The sequence below is a fragment of the Eleutherodactylus coqui genome, chromosome 10 (assembly GCF_035609145.1).
Source record: "Eleutherodactylus coqui strain aEleCoq1 chromosome 10, aEleCoq1.hap1, whole genome shotgun sequence".
Classification (NCBI taxonomy): domain Eukaryota; kingdom Metazoa; phylum Chordata; class Amphibia; order Anura; family Eleutherodactylidae; genus Eleutherodactylus; species Eleutherodactylus coqui.
In genome coordinates this window covers 107,034,666-107,060,133 of record NC_089846.1, presented here as the reverse complement: position 1 = coordinate 107,060,133, position 25,468 = coordinate 107,034,666, and the positions used below count along the sequence as shown (strand labels likewise).

The 25,468-nt window shown below is 42.9% G+C and overlaps 1 protein-coding gene across 3 annotated transcripts in view; it reads left to right on the top strand.

The window, feature by feature from the left end:
- The window catches only part of THOC2 (THO complex subunit 2), a 142,150-nt gene that overhangs the window by 55,377 nt on the left and 61,305 nt on the right, over positions 1-25,468 (top strand). For all 3 annotated transcript variants that reach the window (XR_010787019.1, XM_066581689.1, XM_066581688.1), the window contains exons 15-24: positions 1,979-2,080; positions 6,532-6,616; positions 11,000-11,093; positions 11,435-11,515; positions 13,772-13,868; positions 14,721-14,838; positions 19,802-19,981; positions 20,076-20,240; positions 20,998-21,273; positions 22,856-22,997. Coding sequence is in view for 2 of the 3 variants with exons in the window: in XM_066581689.1 (XP_066437786.1) it covers positions 1,979-2,080; positions 6,532-6,616; positions 11,000-11,093; positions 11,435-11,515; positions 13,772-13,868; positions 14,721-14,838; positions 19,802-19,981; positions 20,076-20,240; positions 20,998-21,273; positions 22,856-22,997 (1,340 nt within the window). In the remaining variant the exon portion in view is untranslated. The remainder of the gene's footprint in view (positions 1-1,978; positions 2,081-6,531; positions 6,617-10,999; positions 11,094-11,434; positions 11,516-13,771; positions 13,869-14,720; positions 14,839-19,801; positions 19,982-20,075; positions 20,241-20,997; positions 21,274-22,855; positions 22,998-25,468) is intronic.

Here is a 25,468-nt window from a genome sequence, read left to right as displayed (position 1 = left end):
TGGTAATAGTTCCTCAGCGGCCATGACTCTGTGGGGATCTGGATCTATATGCCACATGGAGCAAAAGGGAAGAGCAGACAAACCACGAAAGAGGATTTTCCAGCCCTTCTAGTACATATGGACAGAGGTGCAACGATAGCAGTACACCGCACACACTTTGTATCTTGCTGTATGTTTGTAAAGATACATTTATCGGACAACCACTTTTAATTAGGGGCATGTAGAAGATCATTTTTAGTTGCTTCCTCATTCTTTGTAGTCCTATTTGGGAGGATATTTTTCTTAAATTTTATATTTTGTTTTTCTTATCTTTGTTATTTAATTTGTCTGTTGACTTTGCTGTATGAGGGATCATTTTCTGCAGGACTAGTTATTTAATAGTACCCATTTCCCTGAAAATAAGACAGGGTCTTTATATTCATTGTTGCTTCAAAAGATTTAACTGTTTTACATGTATAGCTGCCTGGACACTACTTATATTGACTTTTTTTTATATTAACTGTAACTAGGGTTTAATTTTGGAGTAGGGCTTATATTTCACGCATCTTCAATCCTGAAAAATCATTCTGCACCCTCAGCAACCCTGAAAAATTATGATAGGGCTTATTTTCAGGGTAGGTCTTATTTTCAGGAAAACAAGGTACTATTCAATGTACCATATAATGTATTATAACTTTTGAACAACTTTTAAGTGGAGTGAAATAGAAAAAAAAATACCCACAATTGTGCAATTTGCTTTTGCAGTGTTCATGGGACTGATAAATTGAAATGTTGACTTTATACTGTGTGTCAGTAGAAATGGTGATACCAAATTTATACAGTTTATGTATTATTTTTGAAAACTAAAAACTGTTACATAGTTTCTTATTGTTATATTGCGAGACTCTTAAAGGGGTTGTCTCGCGAAAGCAAGTGGGGTTAAGTACTTCTGTATGGCCATATTAGTGCACTTTGTAATGTACATTGTGCATTAAATATGAGCCATACAGAAGTTATTCACTTACCTGCTCCGTTGCTGGCGTCCCCGTCGCCATGGTTCCGTCTAATTTCGGTGTCTTCTTGCTTTTTTAGACGCGCTTGCGCAGATGGGTCTTCTCCCTTCGGCTCGGCTCGGAAGCAGCGGCGTTTGGCTCCGCCCCTTGTACGCGTCATCACGTAGCTCCGCCCCGTCACATGTGCCGATTCCAGCCAATCAGGAGGCTGGAATCGGCACGTGACGGGGACGGAGCCAAAACGCCGCTGCTTCCGAGCCGAAGGGAGAAGACCCATCTGCGCAAGCGCGTCTAAAAAAGCAAGAAGACACCGAAATTAGACGGAGCCATGGCGACGGGGACGCTAGCAACGGAGCAGGTAAGTGAATAACTTCTGTATGGCTCATATTTAATGCACGATATATATTACAAAGTGCATTAATATGGCCATACAGAAGTGTATAACCCCACTTGCTTTCGCGAGACAACCACTTTAACTTTTATTTTCCTGCTGATGAGGTTGCGAGGGCTTATTTACTGATTAGATGCACTGTTAACTCTGAGAGTGGCATCCAAAAAGTTAAAGGCGTTTCCAGGATTAGAAAAACATGGCTGCTTTCTTGTGAACACATTGCAACCCTTGTCCATGGCTTTGTATTTGGTATTGCAGCTGGTATTGAAGTGAATAGGAGCTGAGCTCAAATACCAGATACGACCAACAGACAAGGGCGGTCCTGCATTAGGAAGTAAGCAGCCACGTTTATCTAACCCTTGAAACCCCTTTTAACAACCACGGTTGGAACAAGCTCCAATCATAGCTGTTGCAGGCGGATGTCTGTTGTCAGAAACCGCTGACACCTTCCAATTGTGCATTGGGCTCGGTATCCGAGCCTGCTCTTTGTACCACCTGCTGCACACTTATGGCACATGGTTGTTATGGGGTTAATATTGTATATACCATGTGAGGCCATCATCTCTCTAGTAATTCCTTTCTATTTCATTTCAAGATATCGTCTATACGGACAGTGGAAGAATGAAACCTACAATAATCATCCATTGCTTGTAAAAGTTAAAGCACAAACCTTCGATAGAGCCAAATACATTATGAAGTAAGTATTACCACGTGTATCTTGGGTGTAATAAGCCTGTTTAGTGCATTCAGAGATTTTTCCTTTTAGCATAATTTCATTTTGAAAGTTTTCTATTCCTTTAGGTTTGTTGACCCCACAAATCTATTAATTTCTATTGATCACTTTTACACCATTCATCAGGAGGTTAAATACCAGACTTTGTATATTAATGTTTTTTGCCTTTTAGAACTTTGTGTTAGGCTTTTACTACTCTTAGCATAAGGGGGTTTTCCTTTTAGTTTCCTCAAATGGAAACCCTGTATACTTTTGAACACCTACGGTAGTAACTTAGCATGTTAGGCTGAAAAAAAAAGACATATGTCCATCCAATTCAGTCTATCACCCCACAATGTTGATCCAGAAGAAGGCAAAAAAACCCCCAATGAGGTAGAAGCCAATTTTCCTAATTTAAGGTAAAAAAATTCCTCCCAGACTCCAATCTGGCAATCTGAATATTCCCTGGATCACCGACCCTTCTGAAGTAATCAGTGACTATAACATGTATTATTGTAATGCTCAAGAAAGGCGTCCAGGCTCCACTTCTCAAAGTACTAATGACCACTTGTCTATGAGTGACTTAGATGCTTCGCCCCCTCATCACATGACGCTGACGTCATCACAGGTCCTTCATCTCAGCTACGATTTCACCTCAGTGAGTAGCTAAATCACTGGAGCTCTGAGCTCCACCCCTGATCACATGACAGTGACGTCATCACAGGTCCTTCTGTGAGTTACAGGTGATGATGTCATTCCCTATATTATAAGTGGCTCATTGCTCAACCAGATACACTGGTACTATAAATAATACTAATAACTAGTACTCCTTTTATTGAGTTTGCCATCACCATGTCCTCAGGCAGAGTGTTCCATAGTCTCACTGCTCCTACAGTAAAGAACCTCCTATGTTGGTGTAGAAACCCTCTTTCCTCTAGACATAGAGGGCGCCCCCTTGGTACAGCCACAGTCCTGGATATAAATAGATGATGGGAGAGATCTCTGTATTGTCCTCTGATATATTTATATATAGTTATTAGGTCGCCCCTCAGCCGTTTCTCTAAACTGTCCACAATATTCCATGTGTGGTCTGACCAGTGACTTGTAAAGAGGAAGAACAATGTTCCCGTCATGGGCCCCTAGACCTCTTTTGATGCACCCCATGATGCTATTTGCAGCAGCTGCCTGACACTGGTTGCTCCAATTAAGCTTACCGTTAACTAAAATCCCCCAAGTCCTTTCCTATGTCAGTGTTACACAGTGGTTTCCCATTTAGTGTGTAATGGTGACATGGATTTCTCTGCCCATGTGTATAACCTTGCATTCATCAGTGTTAAACCTCATTTGCCACTTTTCTGCCCCCAACTTATCCAGATCCTCTTGCAATCTCCTTCAGTTCTCTCTTGTGTTAATTTCTTTCCATAGTTTTGTATCCTCTGCAAATATTGATATTTTACTGCACAATCCTTCCACCAGGTCATTAATAAATATATTAACGGGGCTATTATATGAGCATTAGCGGGTGGCACTCAGGTTTTACTGCTAATTGCCAGGCTGCTTCTGGACATGCAACTTTGAAACTGTGGCAAGTGCAGGTGCAGCCAGGCAATTAGCGGTAAATTGTGAGCATTACCCGCACCCGCTAATGGCACCCCAATGCTTTCTTGTCTAAATTAAACCCAGCTTTTCCAGCTTTTATATATAAAGTCTATACAGTGTGACGCCAAAAACTACTTTCCATTTTAAAATTGCGACTTTTTATAGAAGGGCAATAGTTAGGGAGAAGTGTTAATCTTTCACTTAACCTAAAATATGAAGGAGTGTTTACTGCTATCTGCAATGAATACACTTTAGATATCTGTCAGCAGATTACTAGTCCTTCCGATGGCTGTTGTTTCCAACTCGCCCATTCACATATATGTTCTGCTTGGATTGCCTGCACTTAACATGGAAACTATGTGATAATTACAGCATAATTTGGGGCATTTAAAGGGGTTTTCCAGGTCGTAGATGACAACATGACCCTGTGTTATAATAAGAATAGAGCAGTACCTGCCTGTTTCCTGCCGCCAGCGCTGCGGCCTCAGTGTCTGTTGTGAGAGGTGATGCCACCACAGGTAAGGTGAAAGTTGCAGTCAAACAGAAGCTGCAGTGTCACGTCTCCAAACTCCTGGCATCACGGCACCCAGGATGTGAGCACAGATGCCAGGAGAACGAGTGGTGACGCAGCTGTAACCTGACATCTGTCACAACAAATGCCAGGGCAACAGCAGGGTTGGATTATGGCGGCAGGGAATGAGTAGGTACTGCTTTGTTTTTTGAGTAGTCCAGTGACAACCCATTTAAGCTCCTCCCCCAGTAGGTTTATGGATTCCCCATGTCTACTCACTTTTGGGGTAAAATTTTTTTTTTTTTTTATAATCGTACCACCTCTGCACTTCTTTTTTGGGACTGTTGGCAATAATGCTATCACATCAAACCTTTCTGTAACAACAAAACTTTACAGTAATTGCTGCTTCAGCAACAATGCTGCAAAATAACGGTTCAAGCCTTTTTGAATTTTCCCGTCTTTCTCCTTCCCCCCCCCCCCGCAGGGAATTATTATTTATTTATGTCAAACAGCTGACATAGCAAAGTAAATTGTGTAAGGTTACATGTGCAGCATCAGATAGATACTCTAATCGCCAGCCAATCTGACCAGTGTCTGGTATATAGGGCTCGTTTTATTCCCTTTAAACCTGGATAAAATCTAAGAGTAATGTGTGTTGATTTGTATGTTAACCCTTTCCAATCCAGTGCCGAACCTCGCCCGACATTGAGACCTCCCTGCATAGCTCCCATGTCGGGTGAGGCCTGACACATGTTTCTAACACTATGCAGAAAAAAGCTCCGATGTCGACGCTCTCTTCTGCACCGTGTAATAATATGCAGAAGAGCGCTCCAACATTGGAGCACTCTTCTTCATAGTGTTAAGGCCCATTTACGCTGGCCAAATGTCAGGCAAACGATGCCCGACACTCGTCCCTGTGTGTACTCGCTCCGATGCTGTTGCACAGGAGCGAGAGTCACTTTCACTTAACAGGTGGCCGTTCAGTACTGAACGGCTGCTGTTTATACTGAACGATCATCGTTTAAGCTGCATAAATTCTGAACGATGGTCATTCAGTGTAAACAGCACCTGTTCAGTACTGAACGGCCGCTGTGTTACGTGAACAGGAGTGAAATCTCTTCCAGCCGCCCGGCCCCCTGCTGGCCGCTCTGTGAATGAGCCAGCGATACTTACTCCTGTGCAACAACATCGGAGCGAGTACACACAGGGACGAGTGTCCGGCATCGTTTGCCTGACATTCGTTCAGCGTAAATGGGCCTCTAGAAACATATGCAGTTATAGGATGCCTCTATGGCAATATGTATGATCTATCTATCCCTACCTACCTCTCTAATCTCTCTATCTCTCATTAGAGAAATTAGAAATAAACAGTCTTATATAAATGTGTGTAATATCAATATACGTACACTTACAGGATTATTACAAATGATGTGAAGCTCATAACTCGCATTTAATTTTCAAAAAATTGCTAATCTGCATTTTTATGTGCTTCTGTTATTCCACAACACGCTTTCCCACCCAAAATAAAAAAGGGAATGGGATTGGAAAGGGTTAATGGTGTCTCTGAGTACCAGAAGGTTTAGGATATGAAGTAACAATGTCTTGAGTGAAGCCTGGCAGTTAGACACCAGTTGCAGATAACCTGGAGTGTAGATTCAGCAACAACATCTCTGGGTCCTCAGAAATCCCTCTGACACTTTAGTATTCCTTTGAAGACGCTGCTGTGAAGCCTTGCCGCTGCTGATAAATGACTGCACACTGCAGTACTCTGCAGTCCTGTTATCACCCAGGCAGAAACAGTCCACTTACAGGAGAGTTATAGACCAGAGACCGCAACTGCTGAAAATGTTCTTAAAGATTGCACTAAAAAATGTAATGAGTTCAATCACAGATTGCTACCAAGCAATTATTTTCCGTACTCATGAGATCCTTAGCTCCTTCATTAAGCGCCTGGTCTCATTAGGAACATTCTTCTAGTAGTTACAGCGCACTTCCCATCTTCAAAGTCTTGTACATTTTATAGGCAATTGACAAAAAATATTTTTATTGCCTGCAAATGTTACTGGAGAATTTCTGCGCTGTGATAAGATCTGTGCTCGCCGCGGCCCCCGGTTATGATCTATATGGGCTGCAGTCATTCGCCCTTTTCCTTTTTCCACGAAAAAGGTTCCTATAGTTTTGTTGTTTTATGGATTTCTCCCCCCTTTTTATTTTATACATCCACTTGGTGCGTGTTTATGGCCAATTAAAGTGTTAATAGCACTCATAAAACATTATGTTAGAGGTGTAGCAAATATTAATTGTTATTCTCTCTTATGCCTTTCAGACGTCTAACAAAAGAGAATGTGAAGCCATCGGGACGGCAAATAGGAAAACTAAGCCATAGTAATCCAGCCATTTTGTTTGACTATGTATGTGTATTTGCTATATAATAAACTTCCTGTGTGTGTTTATGGGTCGGCGCGGGATATGTAGTTTGTGGAGAAGACTTGCAATCAAAAGCCAATATGGTTTTGTAATAACTGAGCAGCTGAAAAACTGAAATCGTTTGTAGTGATGATGCTTCCTGGTTGTTCTAGGTTTCAGTTATGTTTCCCTATCATTCCCTTAAGGGCTTATTTAGACGACCGTATATCGGCTCTGTTTTCACGCTGAGCCGATATACGGTGTCCTTGTCGGGTTGGGGGGGGGGGGGGGGGGGATGGAACAGCCAGGAGCAGGAACTGAGCTCCCGCCCCTTCCCCGCCCCTCGCCACTATTTGCGATCGGAAGGGCGGGGGCGGAGCTAAGATCCGACAAGGACACCGTATATCAGCTCGGCGTGAAAACTGAGCCGATATATGGTCGTCTGAAAAAGCCCCAAGTTTAAGACTTAAAGGGAACCTGTCACATTGAACATGGACTCCGCTTTGCTAGTAGCATATTATATAAAGCAGGAGGAGCCGAGTAGATTGATATATAGTTTTGTGGGAAAATATAATGTATAATTCTACACTTATTGCTCCAAAACCCTGGTAATTTTGGTCTTTGAAGTCTTGGGCTGGGCTCACACGAACGGGTCTTTTTTTCGCAGTGGAAGACGTTCGATTATTCGCAGTAAAGTAATTTCTAATGATTGTGGAAGATCACAGATGCAAGCTTTGTCGTCACACGTATGCACAGCTTATCATCTGCGTGGAAGAAAGATCTCTCTCCTCTCCGGCCGGCATTGTAGCTTTTCGATCTGTTTTCCTCTGAAGTTGCAAGTGTTTCCGCCACTCGTACACAATGTTAATTGAATATTAGTGGTGGAGTACTCGCATCCATTGACTTCAGTGGGGCCGTCTGTATGGAATCTGTGCTAAAAGAGAGCACACTGCGATTTTTTTTCTTCCGCTTGCGGAATACGCAATTTATGCCCCTGAGTGTGAATGGAAGATCAAAAATGCATGCCTTTTTAATGCTCGCATTTTACAGCGAATTTTCCGCACAGGCGGCAATCGCCGATTGATTCCGCAGTTAAAATCCGTTCGTGTGAGCACCCCCCTTCCCCTTTTACTCAGTGTTAACTCTGTACACACACTCATACAGGGCATAACTGACAATCGCTGATCATGTCCACTCACTGGAGTCCTAAACTATTGATGAGGGAATTTTGGATTAAGAAGTGTCAAGTTATACAGTATTTTTTGCTCTAGAAGACGCACCTAGGTTTTAGAGGTGGAACATAGGAAAAAATATTTTGAACTCCCCCTCCCCCCCCAGACCAGGCAGTGATGTATTACAGGAGGAATAAAGAGCAGTATTACAGCCTCAGAGTGAAGTATATACCACTAGGTCAACCTACCATTCAGGATCCAGGGACATCTGAGTGTTAATGTAATGGTGATCTTATTAGTTGTCACCCAGCTTTCCAGGAGCCCTGAATGCCATGTTTCACTAGTTATAGCGATGTATGTGTATACATGCCTGCATAACTCTGCAGTTGGCATTCAGGATCCTGGTAGAGCTGAGCGACAATGTAATTCCATTAGTTGTCATCCAACTTTCCAGGAACCCTGCATGACATGTCTCATTATAGTATGGAGTATGCATTTCAGCCCAACCAGGCAAATCTGCAGTTTAGGATTTCAAGATTCTGTGAGAGGTGACTGACAATGTAGTGGTGGTCCTATTGCTTATTGCCCTGTTTTCCAGGAACCCTGCATGGAACATCTTATTATTGTGAGGGATGGAGTATGCTTTTTCAAGCTCATATAATAAAAAGGGAGTAAGCTGATTGGTGGAGGCAGGGGAGCAGCAGCAGTTCTCGCCGGCGCTCACCACCAATTGGCAGTACATATGTGCGGCAGTGCAGAGGAGGAGGAGGAGTAGTACTGCTCTCCTCCTCTGCTATGGAGAAGACCCGGCCATCAGCTGTGTGATGAGGACCTTCGATCCTTATCACACAGCTGCTGTCTGGATCCAAATTTCGGCATGTTCGCTTCAGCAGACGCACTGACTCCCCCTTCCCCCAGACCCCCACTTTGGCGGTAAAGTGTGTCTTATAGAACAAAAAATACGGTACTTAATTTTTTCCCCACGAAACTGTATATGGATCCACTCAGCTTCTTGTACTTTATAACACACCATCTGCGGCACACCGGACTGCTTTATCAATGTACATTTTAAAGGGGAAATCCAGTCACACTGGTCAGCTGATGTGGCACGGGTATACAGAATGTGAGGAGGTCACAGTGGTGAAGTCTGCGATCACCAATGGTTTCCTGAAGGAGCTCTTGAACTCCATTGGCATTGCCCTTATTGGAGATCTGACACAACTGTCTAAATAGTCATTGACTGTTAGCTCTCTGCCGAGTGGAGTGCTTCTGTTCTGGAAAGAAGACTTCACCAATGTCATTCTCTAGAGTATATCGGTTCTTTTTACTTTTGAGATCCAATATGTTCATAAACCGGCTATAGGGTTTCATTTGTCACTTGTTCTTTAATGAAATGAGGGGGGTTCCACTTTCCGTTCTTATGACTGAACTGAACAGTTGGAGGTCCAACTCGGATGTTAAACCACCCTGAGGTGACCCTTCCTCTTATTGTGTCATTGACTATTAAGTATGCTCTCGCGTTAACAAGCACATTTTCCTACAAAACCTTTTATGATGTATGTGATTGACTACATTGGGTTCTAAACATTCGTTCCATTCTGTTATTGATGCACCATGAAATGACTTCCGTCTTTTTAGATTTCTTTGTAACTTTTCCCTGCTATGCTTTGCAACAATATGGTAAAAATGTACTTTTGTATTTAGTCCAATATGAACATGCATGAGAGCTATTTGTTTATGTTTATAAAACGTGGAAAGCCAGAGACTGGTTTCGTTAGTGCTTAATGGGGTTTGGCAGTTGTAAAATATAGGTCTATCAGCGGGGCTCTGCTGCCCAAGACCCTCACCGATCAGCTGTTTGTTGGGCTTAATGTGTTTATGCACTGAGCTGATTTCTGTAGGAAGCAGACAGCTCTGTTCTCACTGCAGTGGCCAGGCTATATTCGTACAGGGGCTAAGGAGGAGGTTTTTTTTTCTCTCCCCCCCCCCCCCCCCTTTTTAAAAAAAATCCTGTATGCCATTCGTAATGCAACATACCTTTAGAAAAAAAAAAGTCTCCTGCAAAGAGATGTCAAACAAGCCTAGATGGAAGAGATTGCCGTCAACTGCCCAACGGACACTTTGAAAGTAATTTCCAAGCAGTGCGAGAGTTCTAATTGCTTTTTTAGGTGTGCTGTATTACTGCTTCGCACACATGAGTATGTTCAGCAATTGGGGAGAGGGGCTGTCAAAACAACTAGGAGCTTCTTTATGGGACTTTTCACACAGACCGCAATTAGGACACAGAACACACCACAAGCCGCCTTAAATTCAGTACCTAAATCCTCAGGCTACCTGCAGATTTTGATGCAGACTTGAAGATGGCTTAAAACCTGCTTGCAATTCTGTATTAACATCTGCTGTTAGGTCTGCGGATTTTGGTTTGGAAGTCCGCAGATGTGGATTTGGATGTGTCCTAATTCCAGCCCATGTGAAAGGCGGTTTGAAGGATTTGTGAAATATTGAATGATCTGAATGTAGTTTAGTATTTTTAGCCAATGAACTATTCGGCCTCATTGTACTTTAGCCTTTTTAATGGTGGTAAATTAGAATTACAAATTACCTTTCCTATCAATAAAAATAGAAAATGGTCATTGAGCCGTACTGCATATAGGATATGGTGATGTAAAGGAACGCGGGCCAGGAAACTTTGCTATAGGCCCCGTGCACACAGGCGGAAATTCCGCTGCGAGATTTTCCGCACAATATCCGCCCATGGAAGCTGCCATAGGATTGTGTTAGAAAACGCAATCCTATACAGACGGACGTGATTTGTCCACACGAAATCTCTCGCGGAAAACAAATCGCGGCATGTTCTATTTCACTTTCTGGCTGCTGGCTCCGCTCTGCGCATGCGCCGGCTAGGCGGCGGCCGGGACATCACAGACCCGGAGCTGTGGGAGCAGGTGAGTGCCGCGCTGGTCCCTGCAGGGCCTTGGGTCAGGTCCCGCTGCGAGAATTCTCACAGCGGGATCCGACCCGGCCGTTTGCAGGCGGCCATAATGACACAAAAGCAGAGCTTCGTCAGCCCTGTATTTCCATCTACTGGTTTTGGTTATTTTAATTTTGGATGTCCCAAATCGAATACAAATAATAAAAACCCTGTCTAAAAAACAAATAACCTGTAGCTTTTATGTAGAAACTTTTCTTTTCATTAACTAGTCTTTCTTTTCACAGATACTTTCACAGATCCAGAAGTATGACAACTTAATATCACCTGTTGTCGATTCGTTGAAATACCTCACATCCCTCAACTACGATGTCCTCGCATGTATCCTTTCTGTAAACCTCAGAGCCGTGTATTGCCATTGCTGCAGGGGACGTAAATACAACGCAGCCATTATCATAGCATGTTCATTATCAAAGATAATAATGATAATCTTTATTTCTATAGCGCCAACTTACTCCGCAGCGATAGACCCCTTCCAGTTATTAATTTTTGTTTTAACCTTTTTTTTTTGTATGGGATAAAGGGCTGAAAAATGGTGTCACTTCTTTTTCTATAAAGTAGAGAATACTTGACCCCTCAAACCGAGTTCTTTATTAACATGAATGTGATGATTATGTACAAGTAGAAGATATGGTTATATGCCGTCTTTAACTATAACCCAGACTGTATAATTGAAGCACTTGCAAATCCTGAGAAGGAGAAGATAAAGCATGATGACACCACCATTTCCACTTGGCTGCAGAGTTAGTATTTCTTCCTTCCTATAAGGAATTAATAATATCCCAGACAAGTTTGTTATGTGTTTTTTTTCTGACAGATACACCCAAAAATCCTGGCTGAAATAGTAGCTTGCTTCACTTAGTCATTCGAGAAATGCATAATCGTAAAACAGAGGTTGATGAGACTCCATTGCAGGTACTAGAGTCTGTTCACTTTTGTCATGGATCAGTTCAAGCAGGTATTGAGTTTTCCTGCTTCTATAATGCAGCAGGAAAACAGAAACCTCAACGCCCGGTGTCTGTGACGTCACAGGTGAGGGATGGGCTGTTGGCTGATGTAACGATAGAAAGTGGGACTTGCTTAATAATTATAATGATTCGACAGCCCGTGCCTCACCTATGGTATCGCCGACATTGGAGGTCCGAAATGCCTTGTGACTTCTTGTCAGAACGCAGCCGGAAGTGGCTGGCTCGCCTCTGCAAGTACCTGTAAGAAATTGAAATCCCCGGCTAGCCCCTTGAAAGGGATTGTCCGGTTGTATACTAACAATGGCCTATCTTAATACTATTTAATCAATAGTAGATTGGAGAGGGTCTATTGCCCATGACCCTACCGATCAGCTGTTCTCTGGGCTAGCACACTCCTACACTTAGCTGATTTCTGCAGGATGCAAACAGCACCATCCCCAATGCAGTGGCCAGGTTTGGCATTGCAGGCAAAGTTTCCATAAAAATGAATGGGAATGGGTCATATTAGCTTAACTGTATGGAGTGAGAAAGGTCTAGGGCTCTAATGCAACCTGTTGCCAAATGTCAACTGTAAGCGGAATTAAGTTGGTAAAATTGGTATTTTAGAAGTATACAACCATAAAGTAACGTTTTTTTTAAGGGTGTGCAGTCCCCTTTTAGAGACAGCTGGATTATTATAGTGCAGATAATACAAACTCCTCTGGGTCCAATTGGTTGCCATCAGTCTCACACACAGCAGCCAGGAGCGGGTTTCACCATCAACCGACGGTGAGACTATGGAACTCTCTGCCACAAAGTTTTGTGATATGCTTCATAGGGGCCTGGATGCCTGTCTTGAAATAAATGCTGTAATATTACAAGTTGGATGTACTAGATTTCTGGAGATGGCATATCGATTCAGGGATTTATTCTGATTTGTCATTTTTGAAGTCTGGAAGGAATATTTTTTTTTTTTTTTGCCTCCCAATTTGCCTTCTCCTGCTTCAACAAGGTAGGATATAGATTATATCTGATGCAACTGTGACACTTTTTTTCTACCTTCTCTAATAAGTATATGACAGGGAGAGCCATATTACCTCTGTCACTGTTACTGGAGAAGCCAGGTGCCCAACGACAAGCAGTGGATTGTAAAACTTCTGGAAGGGAGACCCCTAGTGGCAGCCACTTCAAACTTGATTTTCAGTGGTAAACCTAAAAAATAATAATAATGCGGATATACACACACACACAGGCTGCTGGATGAGCACAAGTTGTGTGAAACGTTAGTGTCCTTTTAAAAATGTTCTCTTATGAAGTCTGACTCATTTTGCAGATTTTATAAGATATCATTTATTATTTAGGTTTTGTTCCTGAAACGCCTTGGTCACTGCAAAATGGAAATTGTAGTGTTGCATGATGGCTATTCCTCTGAAAGGCTGTCCATGTCCTATATGGACTGGTTGTTTCTGCTGAGATGGATCTTTGGGTGCTTTAATGGGTCTTCACTCAGGTTCCCTTTAATTCCATTACAATTACCTCCCCTCCGTGAGCCAATCAGCAGAAATTGGGTTTATAACCTGCCCCACATTTTAAAGCTGCAGTATAATACAGATATTTAAACTGAATGAAGCGATTTGGCAAAAAGTCAAAATACTACTTTTACCACAGCGCTCCTGTTATGCAAACGAGCCATCTCCAGTCAAAAAGGCGGTGTCATTACAGCTCCGAGTCAAGACGTTACTTGTAAAACCCCAAACACACATCATGTGCCTGCTGCTTTACAATGTGGGCCATGTTATACACTGGGTTCCATCTGATGGGGTCCCTTTAAGGCAATGTAGTGACGTTCTCTCCATTGTAAATCCTTAACACCACAAGGGGTAAAAATAATCTGCTGTTCTACATCTGTAAGTCATTTTACTGTGGTTCTTGGATTTACAGCAGCGATTGTTGCCGTCTGCTATGTTGTTGCAATTGTCCCACATGCTGTTATCCTCCCGTTTACACAGTCGGTGGTTTGTTACATGATCTGTGTACATTTTTCTCTTCTAGGCTTGGCTAGCTTTTGTGGAGCCATTTTTAGAAAATACCCAATTGAGCTGACTGGCCTTCTGCAGTATGTAGCAAATCAGCTGAAAGCTGGCAAGAGGTAAGTGACGTTTTCTTGTAAGTCAATTTCTTTTTTTTTTTTTTTTTTTTTTTTTTAGTTTTTTATTTCATAGATGATGTTTATTCAGGGGGGTTCTATGATCGGTGGGCATATGATCCTCGGGGCCCTGTTACTTAGTGGGCAGCTGAGGCTGCAGGGCCGCAGTTTATTCAGTTACGGCTACTGTAGCTCATCATATGGAAACCTTATAAACGGGTCGGGTTCCACATGCGGAAGGCCCGCAGCAGATTCTAGCTGTGAGCCTGGCCGGTCACCCCACGTACCTGATTTAGATGTATTGACTATGACTGCAGCGGCTCACCCAGCGGTCATGTGCAGTACTGTCCCCCCCCCCCCCCCCCTTTTTTTTAAATATTTGTATTTCCCATGCCGTTGCCCATACGCAAAGTTGATGGGCTGAGGGTCGGACGGTCTCCATTGACTTCAATTAAGGCCGTCCATGTGGAGTCCGTGGCAAAATAGGCCATGCTGCGTTTTCTCTTCCGCTCATGGAATACGCAATTCGTATGCGTGCGTGAGAAGCATATAGTGAAACTCATGCCTTTCGATGCCTGCGTTTTTTTTCCCCCCCGCACAGACAGCGGTCGCAGATTCTGCAATTAGAATCCATCTGTGTGAGACCCCCTAAAGGGAGATCAGCCTTTTTAGTACAGCCCTAATTAGTCAGAGCAGACAGCTTCTGCAAAAAGCATAGCAAGAAGTTCTACTTTTTCTCCTTTTTTTATGTGAAGTAAACGTATAAATTACTTGAAGCTTTATTTGTTAAAATTTTGAGTGCGAGCCTAATGCGCCACATCACAACAACCATCTCGCCTCACAATTTCTTTTCAGCTTTGATTTACTGATTCTAAAAGAAGTGGTGCAGAAGATGGCGGGGATTGAAATTACAGAGGAAATTACAATGGAGCAGCTTGAAGCAATGACAGGTGGAGAACAACTTAAAGCTGAGGTGAGGAGATGGCATTTGATGCCCGCTGTTACTTATTCCAAAAGTGTATGTATGTGTGTAATACATATACATATGTGTGTGTGTGTGTGTGTGTGTGTAATATATATATATATATGTGTGTGTGTGTGTGTGTATATATATATGTATATATATATATATATATATATATATATATATATATATATATATATATATATATATATATATATGTATATATATATATAATATGTATATATTATGCTCTTGAAATAAGGGCATATATAATGTATGAAAATTGCTTCATGTGCCATTCTGTGTTCTACATGTCTGTTCTGCGCACCATGCGGTGTTTTTAATGCAAACCACGTTGTGTTAGTTATTGTTTGGAAGAAGTCCAGTCCTTGTTAATGGCTGTGTTCGCTGCTGTGCTTGATCTGGTGAGCCAGTCGGTATTCTTCCATGTATTTTTATTCTATTACCAACTTCCAGTAGCTGGTTGGCAAGTACTAATAACACATACCATGAAATCATCATTTTCTTAGCTGTGTCCCACACCGCTATCCTTTGAGTGGAGAAAAACAAACTTTTTGTGTTTTGTTCCCCGAAAGGCATGTATTTTTTATCTTGATCCTCTTTCTTGAAGCCAGGCAGGTTGAACCTCGCCCCATGGCTATGCCGTGCACTTTGTTTCATAGCTGTAAACGGTGGCAATTAGGAAGTGATAAATTCTCGTCTTCCCTAGCAGAGTTCTGGGCTGTAGGGCTTGTAGACTGAAATGGCCGCTTTCATTTTTCTTCATTTGTGTACACACTTGTGCCGAACGATTTGCCTTCTGAAAACGGAACATTTGCTTAGAGATCAAACTTTGGGTTATCAATTTTTGTATTTTTTTTTATTTTTTTTCCCGGCGCACACTTGTGTTAACATGCAGGCCGCTATTTGGTGGTATTGATAATATAAACATTTGAAGGCTATATCAGCTATTGTACAGATATAGAGAAGGACTTGGGAAAGTGTCTTTGTTTCATGCTTCTTATGTTGTAAGTAGCTGCGAGATGCTAGGAGCCGTGCCGCCAGATCCCACAGCAGTATATCTGAAGCCGGCAGTGACAGCTGACACAGCAGGAAGAATCCATTCATCTAGTCTGATTGCGAAGATCACAACACTACTGTTTACTTCATTTATTGATTTGTGAGGCCTTTGAGAAATAACATGGCTGCCTTTAGATAAGCTGCGAGGTCTGGAAAATGGCATGGGCCCAGGGAAAGGACCACCATCGGCATGAGTTTAAACCCATTAAAGGGGAATAAACCAAACTTATTGTGATATCTTTGGGTTCTCTAATCCTGCTCTGAAGGAAAAATGGGGGGTGGCGATATGCCCCAGCAGGCATTAATTTTCTCTCCTTTGCGATCGCCATTTGAAGTCGAAGGTTTGAGAAAACGGGACAAGCCTGTGCTGCTACAATGATTTGTAACAGATTTTCTCTTAAACCTGATATAACATAAAAACCAACTTTAATCTCCTAACTATAGTGGAGAGTGGAGAAAACGTTCCCCTCCACCATCCCCCTCCCCCCCCCCCCCCCCCCCTCCATCCCACTCCATATAATGTTCCATGCACATGGGAGAACAGTGTGCTTGGAGTCTCTATGGCAGCACACAAAGTCCCCAAACCCTGTACTATGGAACCATAGGCATTCTGTGTGCCGCTACATGCTGCCAGCATTGCATTTAAGGGAGAATTCCTTTGCAATACTGCATCCAGTGGAGCCATGCAGAGGTTCTGTGGCACCCATATTGCATGATCATTAAAGCTTGAGAAGTGAAATTTTTTTCATGTCCATATCTGTAATATACCAAATGTAACCTTTTGGTATGACTACTGTGACTAAGAGGCGAACACTAAGCAAAACATGTTTTAGCTTCTGCAAGTTAAATTCCTCATGCAGACACTGAATTAAAACTAGTTTTGGCTTGGTGTTCATAGAATGCAGAACTACCTGCCTGACAAGTCCATTTCTTAGTTGATCTATTTCCCCTTTTAGGTTGGGAATGCAGGTGTGGCCAGGTCTAATGTATTACCCCATTATGAGCAAGAACAGGGTGGCCATGCCACGCTGCTGGCTGCCCTACTTCAGAGAGGACATGATGCACAGCAGACAAGCTTTTTTTTCTACCAAGGGAACACTTTCTTCAGCTGAAACTTTGCAGCCTTCCACTTAGTCATGTTGGCGGGACCAGTTTCATGCCTAGCCCTGTCGCTGAGTCCCCAGCTTCTGGCTATGCCTTCAGCTGGTGGTCTTTCCATTGCGCCATTTTCCACAGCCTTCACTGGTTTCTAGTTCTGCACTGAGAGTCTCTTGAATGTTCCCACTGTAATACCAAATTTCAGTGTGGCCAACTTGAGCTCTTCTGCAGTAACGGCCTGGGACCTAGACGGCACGTCGGTAATCCAACTTACATGGTGACCATCGTTCAGCTCCAACGGCGTCCAAAACCAGCTTGGGCATTCCCTCTTTCCTGGGAAGTATTAGACTTTACCATGGTCTCTAAATCCATGCTGAATATGCTGGGTCCACTGTCACTACAGTCTCCAAGCAGTCCCTTTGATGGCAGGGAATCCCATTCCTCAAACCATTTATGTGGCAGACCCCATAGACAGGTCAGTTCTGCTTGGTCCCACTGCACCTCAGTTTTGCCATCCATATCCCCCACAGGTGTGCAGCCTGGTAATTACTCTAAAGGTTAGCATTGTTCTGAGAGCGAGCCATCAGACCTACATTCTGACCTGCACAAGGAAGGATCCTCAAAACTTTGTTTTTTGTTTGACCGTGTAATCATTGCCATCAAGAATAGGCATTCATGTTCAGGATAATGAATCTTCCTCTGCTCAAGAAGATCTTTCCTTTTGGTTCCCTGGGCACTCTCCAGCATTTTCCCCCTCCCATTGAAGATGGGTTGAGTTTGAAGATGTACTACCTGTGGTGTGACAATTCTCTGATAGGTGTTTATAAAACCCAAATGCTTGTATGTCGTCTATCCATTCTCAGAAGAGAAATGGCGAAAAAAAAGGTCAACTTTCCCATCTGGCTAGAAAATATCACCTTGCTGGTGGCAGACTCCCCTTCCTTTCAGAATCGTGGTGACTCGCATTGAAATCCTTTAGTAAAGCCTCCTTTTGAGGCAGCTGGGACGACCCTACAGCTGATTTTTGCCTCTTCTCGGGTGGGTAGAACCACTACCGAAAGGCCAAACAGCTGCGTCCGAATATCCCCCCCACACCACCACACTGCAAGGCTTCCCTGGCTGCGGCTAGGTTACTGGCCCATTCCTTAGCCTTTTCAGTGCCACTTTCAGGACTCGCTGGTTCTAGTGTTGGTCATCAGATGCGTCGGCTAATAAATCTTTAATCTCTTTTCCATTTTCAGGTTCTTGCCTGTGGGGCAGTTGTAATTATCTCTGAGGCCGTGCGATAAAAGGCCTCTCACCTGCCCCAAAACTGGTCTCCCTATTGTGGCCTCCCTGAAAGGGTGTGACTTCCTTTTGAGCCTTTCAGCATTTCTCAAGCCTGCGCTCCTCCTATAGGCGGCAAAACCCAGATCAAAAGAAGCAGCCTTCCTTCAAGCTGTCCCCATCCTCACGGCCCTGCTGTCCCAGGTTACCACTTCCAACAAGCCTAATCACTTCCGTTCAATACCCCGAATTCTCTCTCAAGAGCCTCTATTTTTTTTTCTTTTACAAACCAGGTTATTCTTACCTGTTTTATTGATTGTTCCAGTCCTACAAAGGATTTCCCCCGTCTATGGAGTTTATTCAAACCCTTCGTTGTTTGAAAGGAGAGAACGATATGCCTAGTGATGGATCTGTAGGGCCTGAACGGTTACATTTAGACTCTGCACCTTACTTTTTTATGGGATCCACTCTAGTTGCATCAAGCTCTGTCCAAATCTGAGCTTGGATTTTCGGTGTTGGGCTCCATCAGAACAATAAAACTTTTTTTTTTTTTAGCAATGAATTTATATTGGTGTTTTAAGTACATTATAAAGAAACATACGAAAGGTTTCACATATGTAACAAATTTGTGTATGACTTTTATGACTTCGTCGCAAACTCTTATAGCATCTCTTGTAGAAATCTTACTCTCTTGAACCATAGATCATAACTTTTCCTGACTTGGTTTTCTGCCGTGCTTTCTTACTTGGGAATGACCGTAAACAAGTCTGTATAGCCTTGGGTTTTATAGCGGTGATGCCATCAGTACATATAGGGACATGTTTCTCTTTTCAATAATTTTTTGAGGGGGTTTATAATAAACAGAGAATAGAAGAAAGTTGACATATTTGCTGCGTTAGAATACAATTTCTGTACTGGGACCTAAATATTTTAAACCTACGATGCGTTGTTGAATAGTAATGAGACTAAAGTTCCTCCTTACAAAAGAAAAGAAAATAGTTGCCGGGTTAATGAAGTTCGTCACTTAAGTACTAGATATCAACTATGAACTAGAAACTTATTTGTACCTCCTTGAAGACTTTTATCATAAGGCAAAAGGATCAAAGCGGCATTCCTGTCTCAGCTTTTCAAACTGAGAGGAAAAACCGCGGACCGCCCAGCGCTGCTTCCTTAGCTCTCATTGAAGTGAATGGAGCTAGGGAAATGGATTTTCTAACAGGATGTTGGAAATAGAGGGCCGGGTTTTCCCATCTCGCCCATGAAAAACCAACATAGGAATACCCCTTTTAGTTGTTGGCAAACAAACCAGACAGTGAAGTAATTGCAAAGCAGCCTAAAGTAACAGTTAAACTGTAGATTTGGGTTCTGTGGATCACAAATGTAACCTTTTTATTTACATGTATTTATTATGTTCTGTGAATTGTAATTTGGGTTGAGTTCAGTGCAGTGGGAATACAAAATATAGCGATTTATTCGTAATTAGTTGCAATCCTTTAAATGTTTTCTCTTTGTACTTTTTAATTCCTAGGGTGGATATTTTGGACAAATTAGGAATACAAAGAAATCTTCTCAGAGGTTAAAGGATGCTTTGCTGGATCATGAGCTGGCTCTTCCATTGTGCCTGTTAATGGCTCAGCAGCGGAATGGAGTCGTTTTCCAGGAGGGAGGAGAGAAACATTTAAAACTGGTGGGGAAGCTGTACGATCAGGTGAGCCGGTGCTGCATGTCCCAGCAGCCAGACATGTTCATTATTGGATATGGTTGTAATATCAGACTTTATCCTGCCTGTTCCTTTTTTTCAGTGCCACGACACACTAGTTCAGTTTGGTGGATTTCTGGCATCTAATCTGAGCACTGAAGATTATATAAAACGTGTTCCTTCAATAGACGTCTTATGTAATGAGTATCACACTCCTCACGATGCTGCTTTTTTCCTATCCAGACCAATGTATGCTCATCACATTTCAGTAAGTAATGATCTGAAAGGAAATTTACCCAGTGCCTCAAAGTAGTGGGTGCCTAGTCTCGTTAAACCGCTCCTCATATGAGGAATCGACTCATTATACTTTATCATTAGTGTTTATGGAGTTGGTGTACTGTCAGATTTTGGTGACCCCCCCCCCCCCGCACCCCCTTCATTCCCACCCTCTTCCCTGTAAATGTAATCATGGCCTACGATACTTATGTTATACAGACAGTTGTTTTTAATTTGCCTGATAGGGAAAAGCACTTTTTCAAATTAAAGGGGTTGTATACTATTGATCCTTAGGATAGGCCATTAATAGTAAGTTGGTGACTATCCACCATCCAGGGCCACCATTACTCAGCTGTTCGCCAGGCCAGTGTGCTCAAGCACTGAGCTGATTTGTGCAGGAAGTGAACAGCTCCTTTTCCACTACAGTGGCCAGGCTTGGTATTACAGGCAAAATTCCCATTGACTTCAGTGGAAACTTTACCTGTAAAACCAAGCCTAACCACTGTAGTGGGAATGGAGCTGTCTGCTTACTGTAAAAATCACCTCAGTGCACAAACATACCTTCCTGACAAACTTTGGTCATTGGGGCCCCACTGATCTAGTATTGATGGCCTATCGTGTGGAAATGTTTTGAATATCACAAAACCTAGTGGGAAATCTGTTGGAATGTGTATCTTGTCTTGTAGGTGTGAGACTGTTCTAATAGGATTTTCCTAAATAGCCATTTATGTTCCTTTTTAAATCTCCAGTCTAAATATGATGAGCTGAAGAAGACCGAGAAGGGGAACAAACAGCAGCATAAGGTGCACAAATACATTTCGTCATGTGAAATCGTCATGGCTCCTGTTCACGAAGCTGTCATTTCCTTACACCCTCCTAAAGTGTGGGAGGACATCAGCCCCCAGTTCTATGCCACATTTTGGTCTCTGACCATGTATGACCTTGCTGTCCCAACGTCCAGCTACAACCGAGAAATCAACAAATTAAGGATACAAATGAAAGCTATTGATGACAATCCTGAAATGGTAAGCCGGGCACTTCTGTTCTTTCTCATTGTTTGCCGTAAGTTACATTAGCTGGACCTAAGGGGGTTTTGCAGATTACTTCAAACATTGGTGACAGTGTGGGGATGCATTAATATATATTCTATATGTTTAACCCCTCCACCCCGCTACAGTATTCACCTCTTCACTGCCGTGCTGCTTCTGTTCCGTTTTGCATTTTGCTTCGGCTGCAGCGGTCACATGTTTGTTTACCCATATGACTACTGGAGCCAATAGAGGGCTCGACAAAGACGTCATCAATGACCAATAAACCCTACAGGGGGTCTCTATATTAGAAGCCCACAGGACAGGTTTACAGAATGTCACATGACCAGAAGACCCGGTGATGATACCGATCAATTGCCATGGCGTTAAAGCATCAGTACGACGCCACAGTAAGCATATTGCTTTATATAGTTTTGGGCACATGGGGCCCAAAACTATAGAAAAAAATGTAAAGCTGGAAAACCCCTTTAAGGTTACGTATGGGGAGAAAGAAATGGGTGACCAGTAACTTTCATGTTACCCTATGGGTTTTTCCCTTTTACTTTCTAGACATCCTACTAGAAATTTAAGCATACTTATAATATTTTTTTGTATTATAAATTACTAGCATGTGAACATAAAAATTGTATTATATTTTATCACCGGAAAGTAACATCATATTTATGGTTCATTAACCTGTAGTGCCTCATTTTAATTCTAGTAGGCGTTATGTAAATTTTCAGAACTTGCCTGCGTATTCTTAGTCTGTCTGCAGAAAAAATGTGTGTGTGTGTGTCTGTGGCAAGAGGATATTACAGTCTACCCTCCTCCTGCTTGTGCTGTATTATTACTGTGTCTGCACTCCATTGCTTTGTGCTACTTTGCTCTCTGCACTGCCCTCCGGGGCTCTCTGCACTGCCCTCCGGGGCTCTCTGCACTGCCCTCCGGGGCTCTCTGCACTGCCCTCCGGGGCTCTCTGCACTGCCCTCCGGGGCTCTCTGCACTGCCCTCCGGGGCTCTCTGCAAATTCCACTTAGTACTGTAACACAAAAACTGATAAAGCTTGCTCGCTCACACCATGCATAGTTATGGGAGATCAAAAAAAAAGGGGTGGGGGTGCAAGTCCTGAATGTATACATCTTGCCTACTTATGATTTAAAGGAACCTTCCATCTCCTTTGAGCACCATAAACTAAGTGATGGAGCTCATAGTACAGGCCCCAGAGAGTGTGGGGATGTACTTTGCATACGTACCTGGCTCCCCATTCCTACTGTCACCTGTGAAAGTCAGTGCATTGGCCTCTCTGTAGGCTGTGAGCATGCACACACACTGTTCTCTATGGAAGTGTGCATGTACAGCATGCAGAGATGAGGCCACTGTCTGCCGACTTCCATGGATGCCAGCGCAGGAACGAGAGCCGGATAAGTATGCCAAACACATCCGCAGACTCCTCGGCACCTCTTCTATGAACAATATTACTTTGGGTGCTTACAGGTGATGAACGCTTCCCTTTAAGATGATAAAAGATATACTGTATTTCGGTGCAGAATCTATATTATAATAACTTTGTGTTTTGTAGGCTCTAAACAAAAAGAAAAAGGAAAAAGAAAGATGCACGGCTCTACAAGATAAGCTGGTAGAAGAGGAGAAGAAGCAGTCTGAGCACGTGGCTAGAGTTTTGCAGAGAATGAAGCTGGAGAAGGATAACTGGCTTTTGGCACGTAAGTAGAAGAAATCCATCACAGGCTTTCCTTCAGTTCAACCTTCCACTGACCATGTTGGCTTTCTCATGATTAGTCAGTGCGGTAGGGGGGACACTTCCTGCAATATTCTATCGTAAAATAGATGCACAACCTATAGTTGAAGAAAAATCCTAAAATCCTGCATTTTTCCTACTGGCCACAGAGCCTAATACTAGTCTGTCACTTCTTGATCTGTTGAGAAAGCTTTGCAGCAGTCTAACCTCAAAGGCAGGATTACACTGAAAGGCAAGCACATGTGTAGATAACACGGGATCCGCCATTCTCAATACGTGATCATCTGTGACTATCTATTCCCCTTCCTTGCAGAATGACCCCTGCAGAGGTTATAGAGCATGTCTAGAACAGTCTCCCATACAAGTCAATGGGTCCCCTCCTGTCCATTGAAGCTGCTGTAAAACATTTCTAGATGCTGTTAACTGCAGCTCAGGAAAGATGACCGTCCCATAGCCTTGTATAGACAACAGAATAAAATGATGCACTACATGTATCAGTGGGGCTCACTCTCTTTTCATATGTAATCTGCAAGTATAATACTAAGCAGTCATCCTGTCCCAATATGTGGTAGATGTGGGAGTGGTTGCCCATCAGTGTTTTGCACCTATGCAATGCTCCTCCATATAGCAACTTGCCTGTCAGCATGCTTTTAGGTGGTGTTTTTACCTGCTGTTGTCTCTTTGTATCACTATACTGGTAAGTATGGCTGCTGGCAGTGATTTTTTTTTTCCTTTTTGAATTTTAGGAAACTTTTATATCTAGTAGAATGTTATGTGTTTGTAAGGTTAACATAATGGGAATAAAAAGAAAATTCTTCCTGTGAGTAAATTGGTCACTGGCATCACATAGGTTAAAAGTTTTAGAAGTGCGCAGTCAAATTTGTGTGACTTATTTTTGTTCCTTTCACAAATGTACATTGCATCAGCAAGTACTGGTCTGCATAGACAGTGTAATATAAAAGTCCTGCTTTTACACAATAGGTTCAAAATAGAACTGAACACATTGTAACTTCACTTCTAGTTTCTCCTCTGAAAGGACTTCGTGTAATAACGCACGCTGGTAATCTGCTGATAAGCTACCTAAAATGCTTACTTCGTAGATAAAATTGATTCAAGAAAAGTGTTTGCCTAGGTTAAATGAAATAAGGGGCAAAAGGAGGGAAATGCTCTGTAAATTCCCAGAAGTCTAATGCATATATCTGTTATACAGAATCGTAGCACTGGAAGGGACCTCCAGGGTCATCGGGTCCAACCCCCTGCTCAGTGCAGGATTCACTAAATCATCCCAGACAGATTTGTCCAGCCTTTGTTTGAACACTTCCATTGAATGAGAACTCACCACCTTCTGTGGCAACCTGTTCCACTCATTGATCACCCTCACTGTCTAATATCTAATTTGTGTCTCCTCCCTTTCAGTTTCATCCCATTGCTTCTAGTCTTTCCTTGTACAGCTGAGAATAGGGCTGATCCCTCTGCACTGTGACAGCCCTTCAGATATTTGTAGATCTATTAGTATACCCAAGTCTTCCTCTGTCAGAATGGACAGCGGCATTTAAAGGGTTAAAAGCTCCAACGAGCCGTGCGGCGTATCAGAGCTGTTGCCACTGGGTGTCAGCTGTAAGAAACAGCAGGGGCCCGTGTTGTATGGAGGGAGATCACCCTGCAATCTCCCTTGCTACATATCCCAGCACTGCAAGACGTAACTGTACGTCCTATAGCATTAATAGGTTAAAGCGCTGCTCTGGTTTCTGGACACAATTCTGTGTCAGGACAGGAGGAGGAAGTTGATATATTATCTGCAGTTGTTCTTCTCTGCTGTTCTCATCTGTTGGTTCCAAGTATCAGTTTTGGCCGTCCAAGATTGCTGCAGCAATTTTCTGACTGCCTACTGCTTACTGTCTTTGCTACCTGATTGGCCAGTGCTAACGACCTCAGTAACTCTGGCCAGCCAGAGAGCAGCAGGTACAGTGTATTGATAATAATCTAATGCCATTGATGCATTGCGGGGATTAGGTAGTCTGAAGATTGTCGGCTATATTGGATGTCTGAAAATGGGACTGGGAACTGGTGGGCTGGAGGGAGGGCAGAGGAGAGCAACTGCAGGTAATATACGCCTCTCCTTCTTTATCCTGGGATGGAATAATATCCCAAAAACCGGTGGGTTTCTTTTAAGAGTTCTGTTTTAATGTACAAAGCTGTTTTCATTCCAGTCCAGACCATATATAGCTGCCAGTTAACTGCACCAGACCTTACTGACATTCACAGGAGAACCGCGGGTGCTCGTTCAACCCCCAAGTTGTATCTTACTGGCTCCTGCCATTCTGGAGATCATGGGTATTTTCATACAGGCGGGCATAGTCACCAACAATCACTGCTTAGAACTATGATGGATGAGCCTCCCCTATGAAGACCACCTCCCTCTCCCAAAGGATCTCT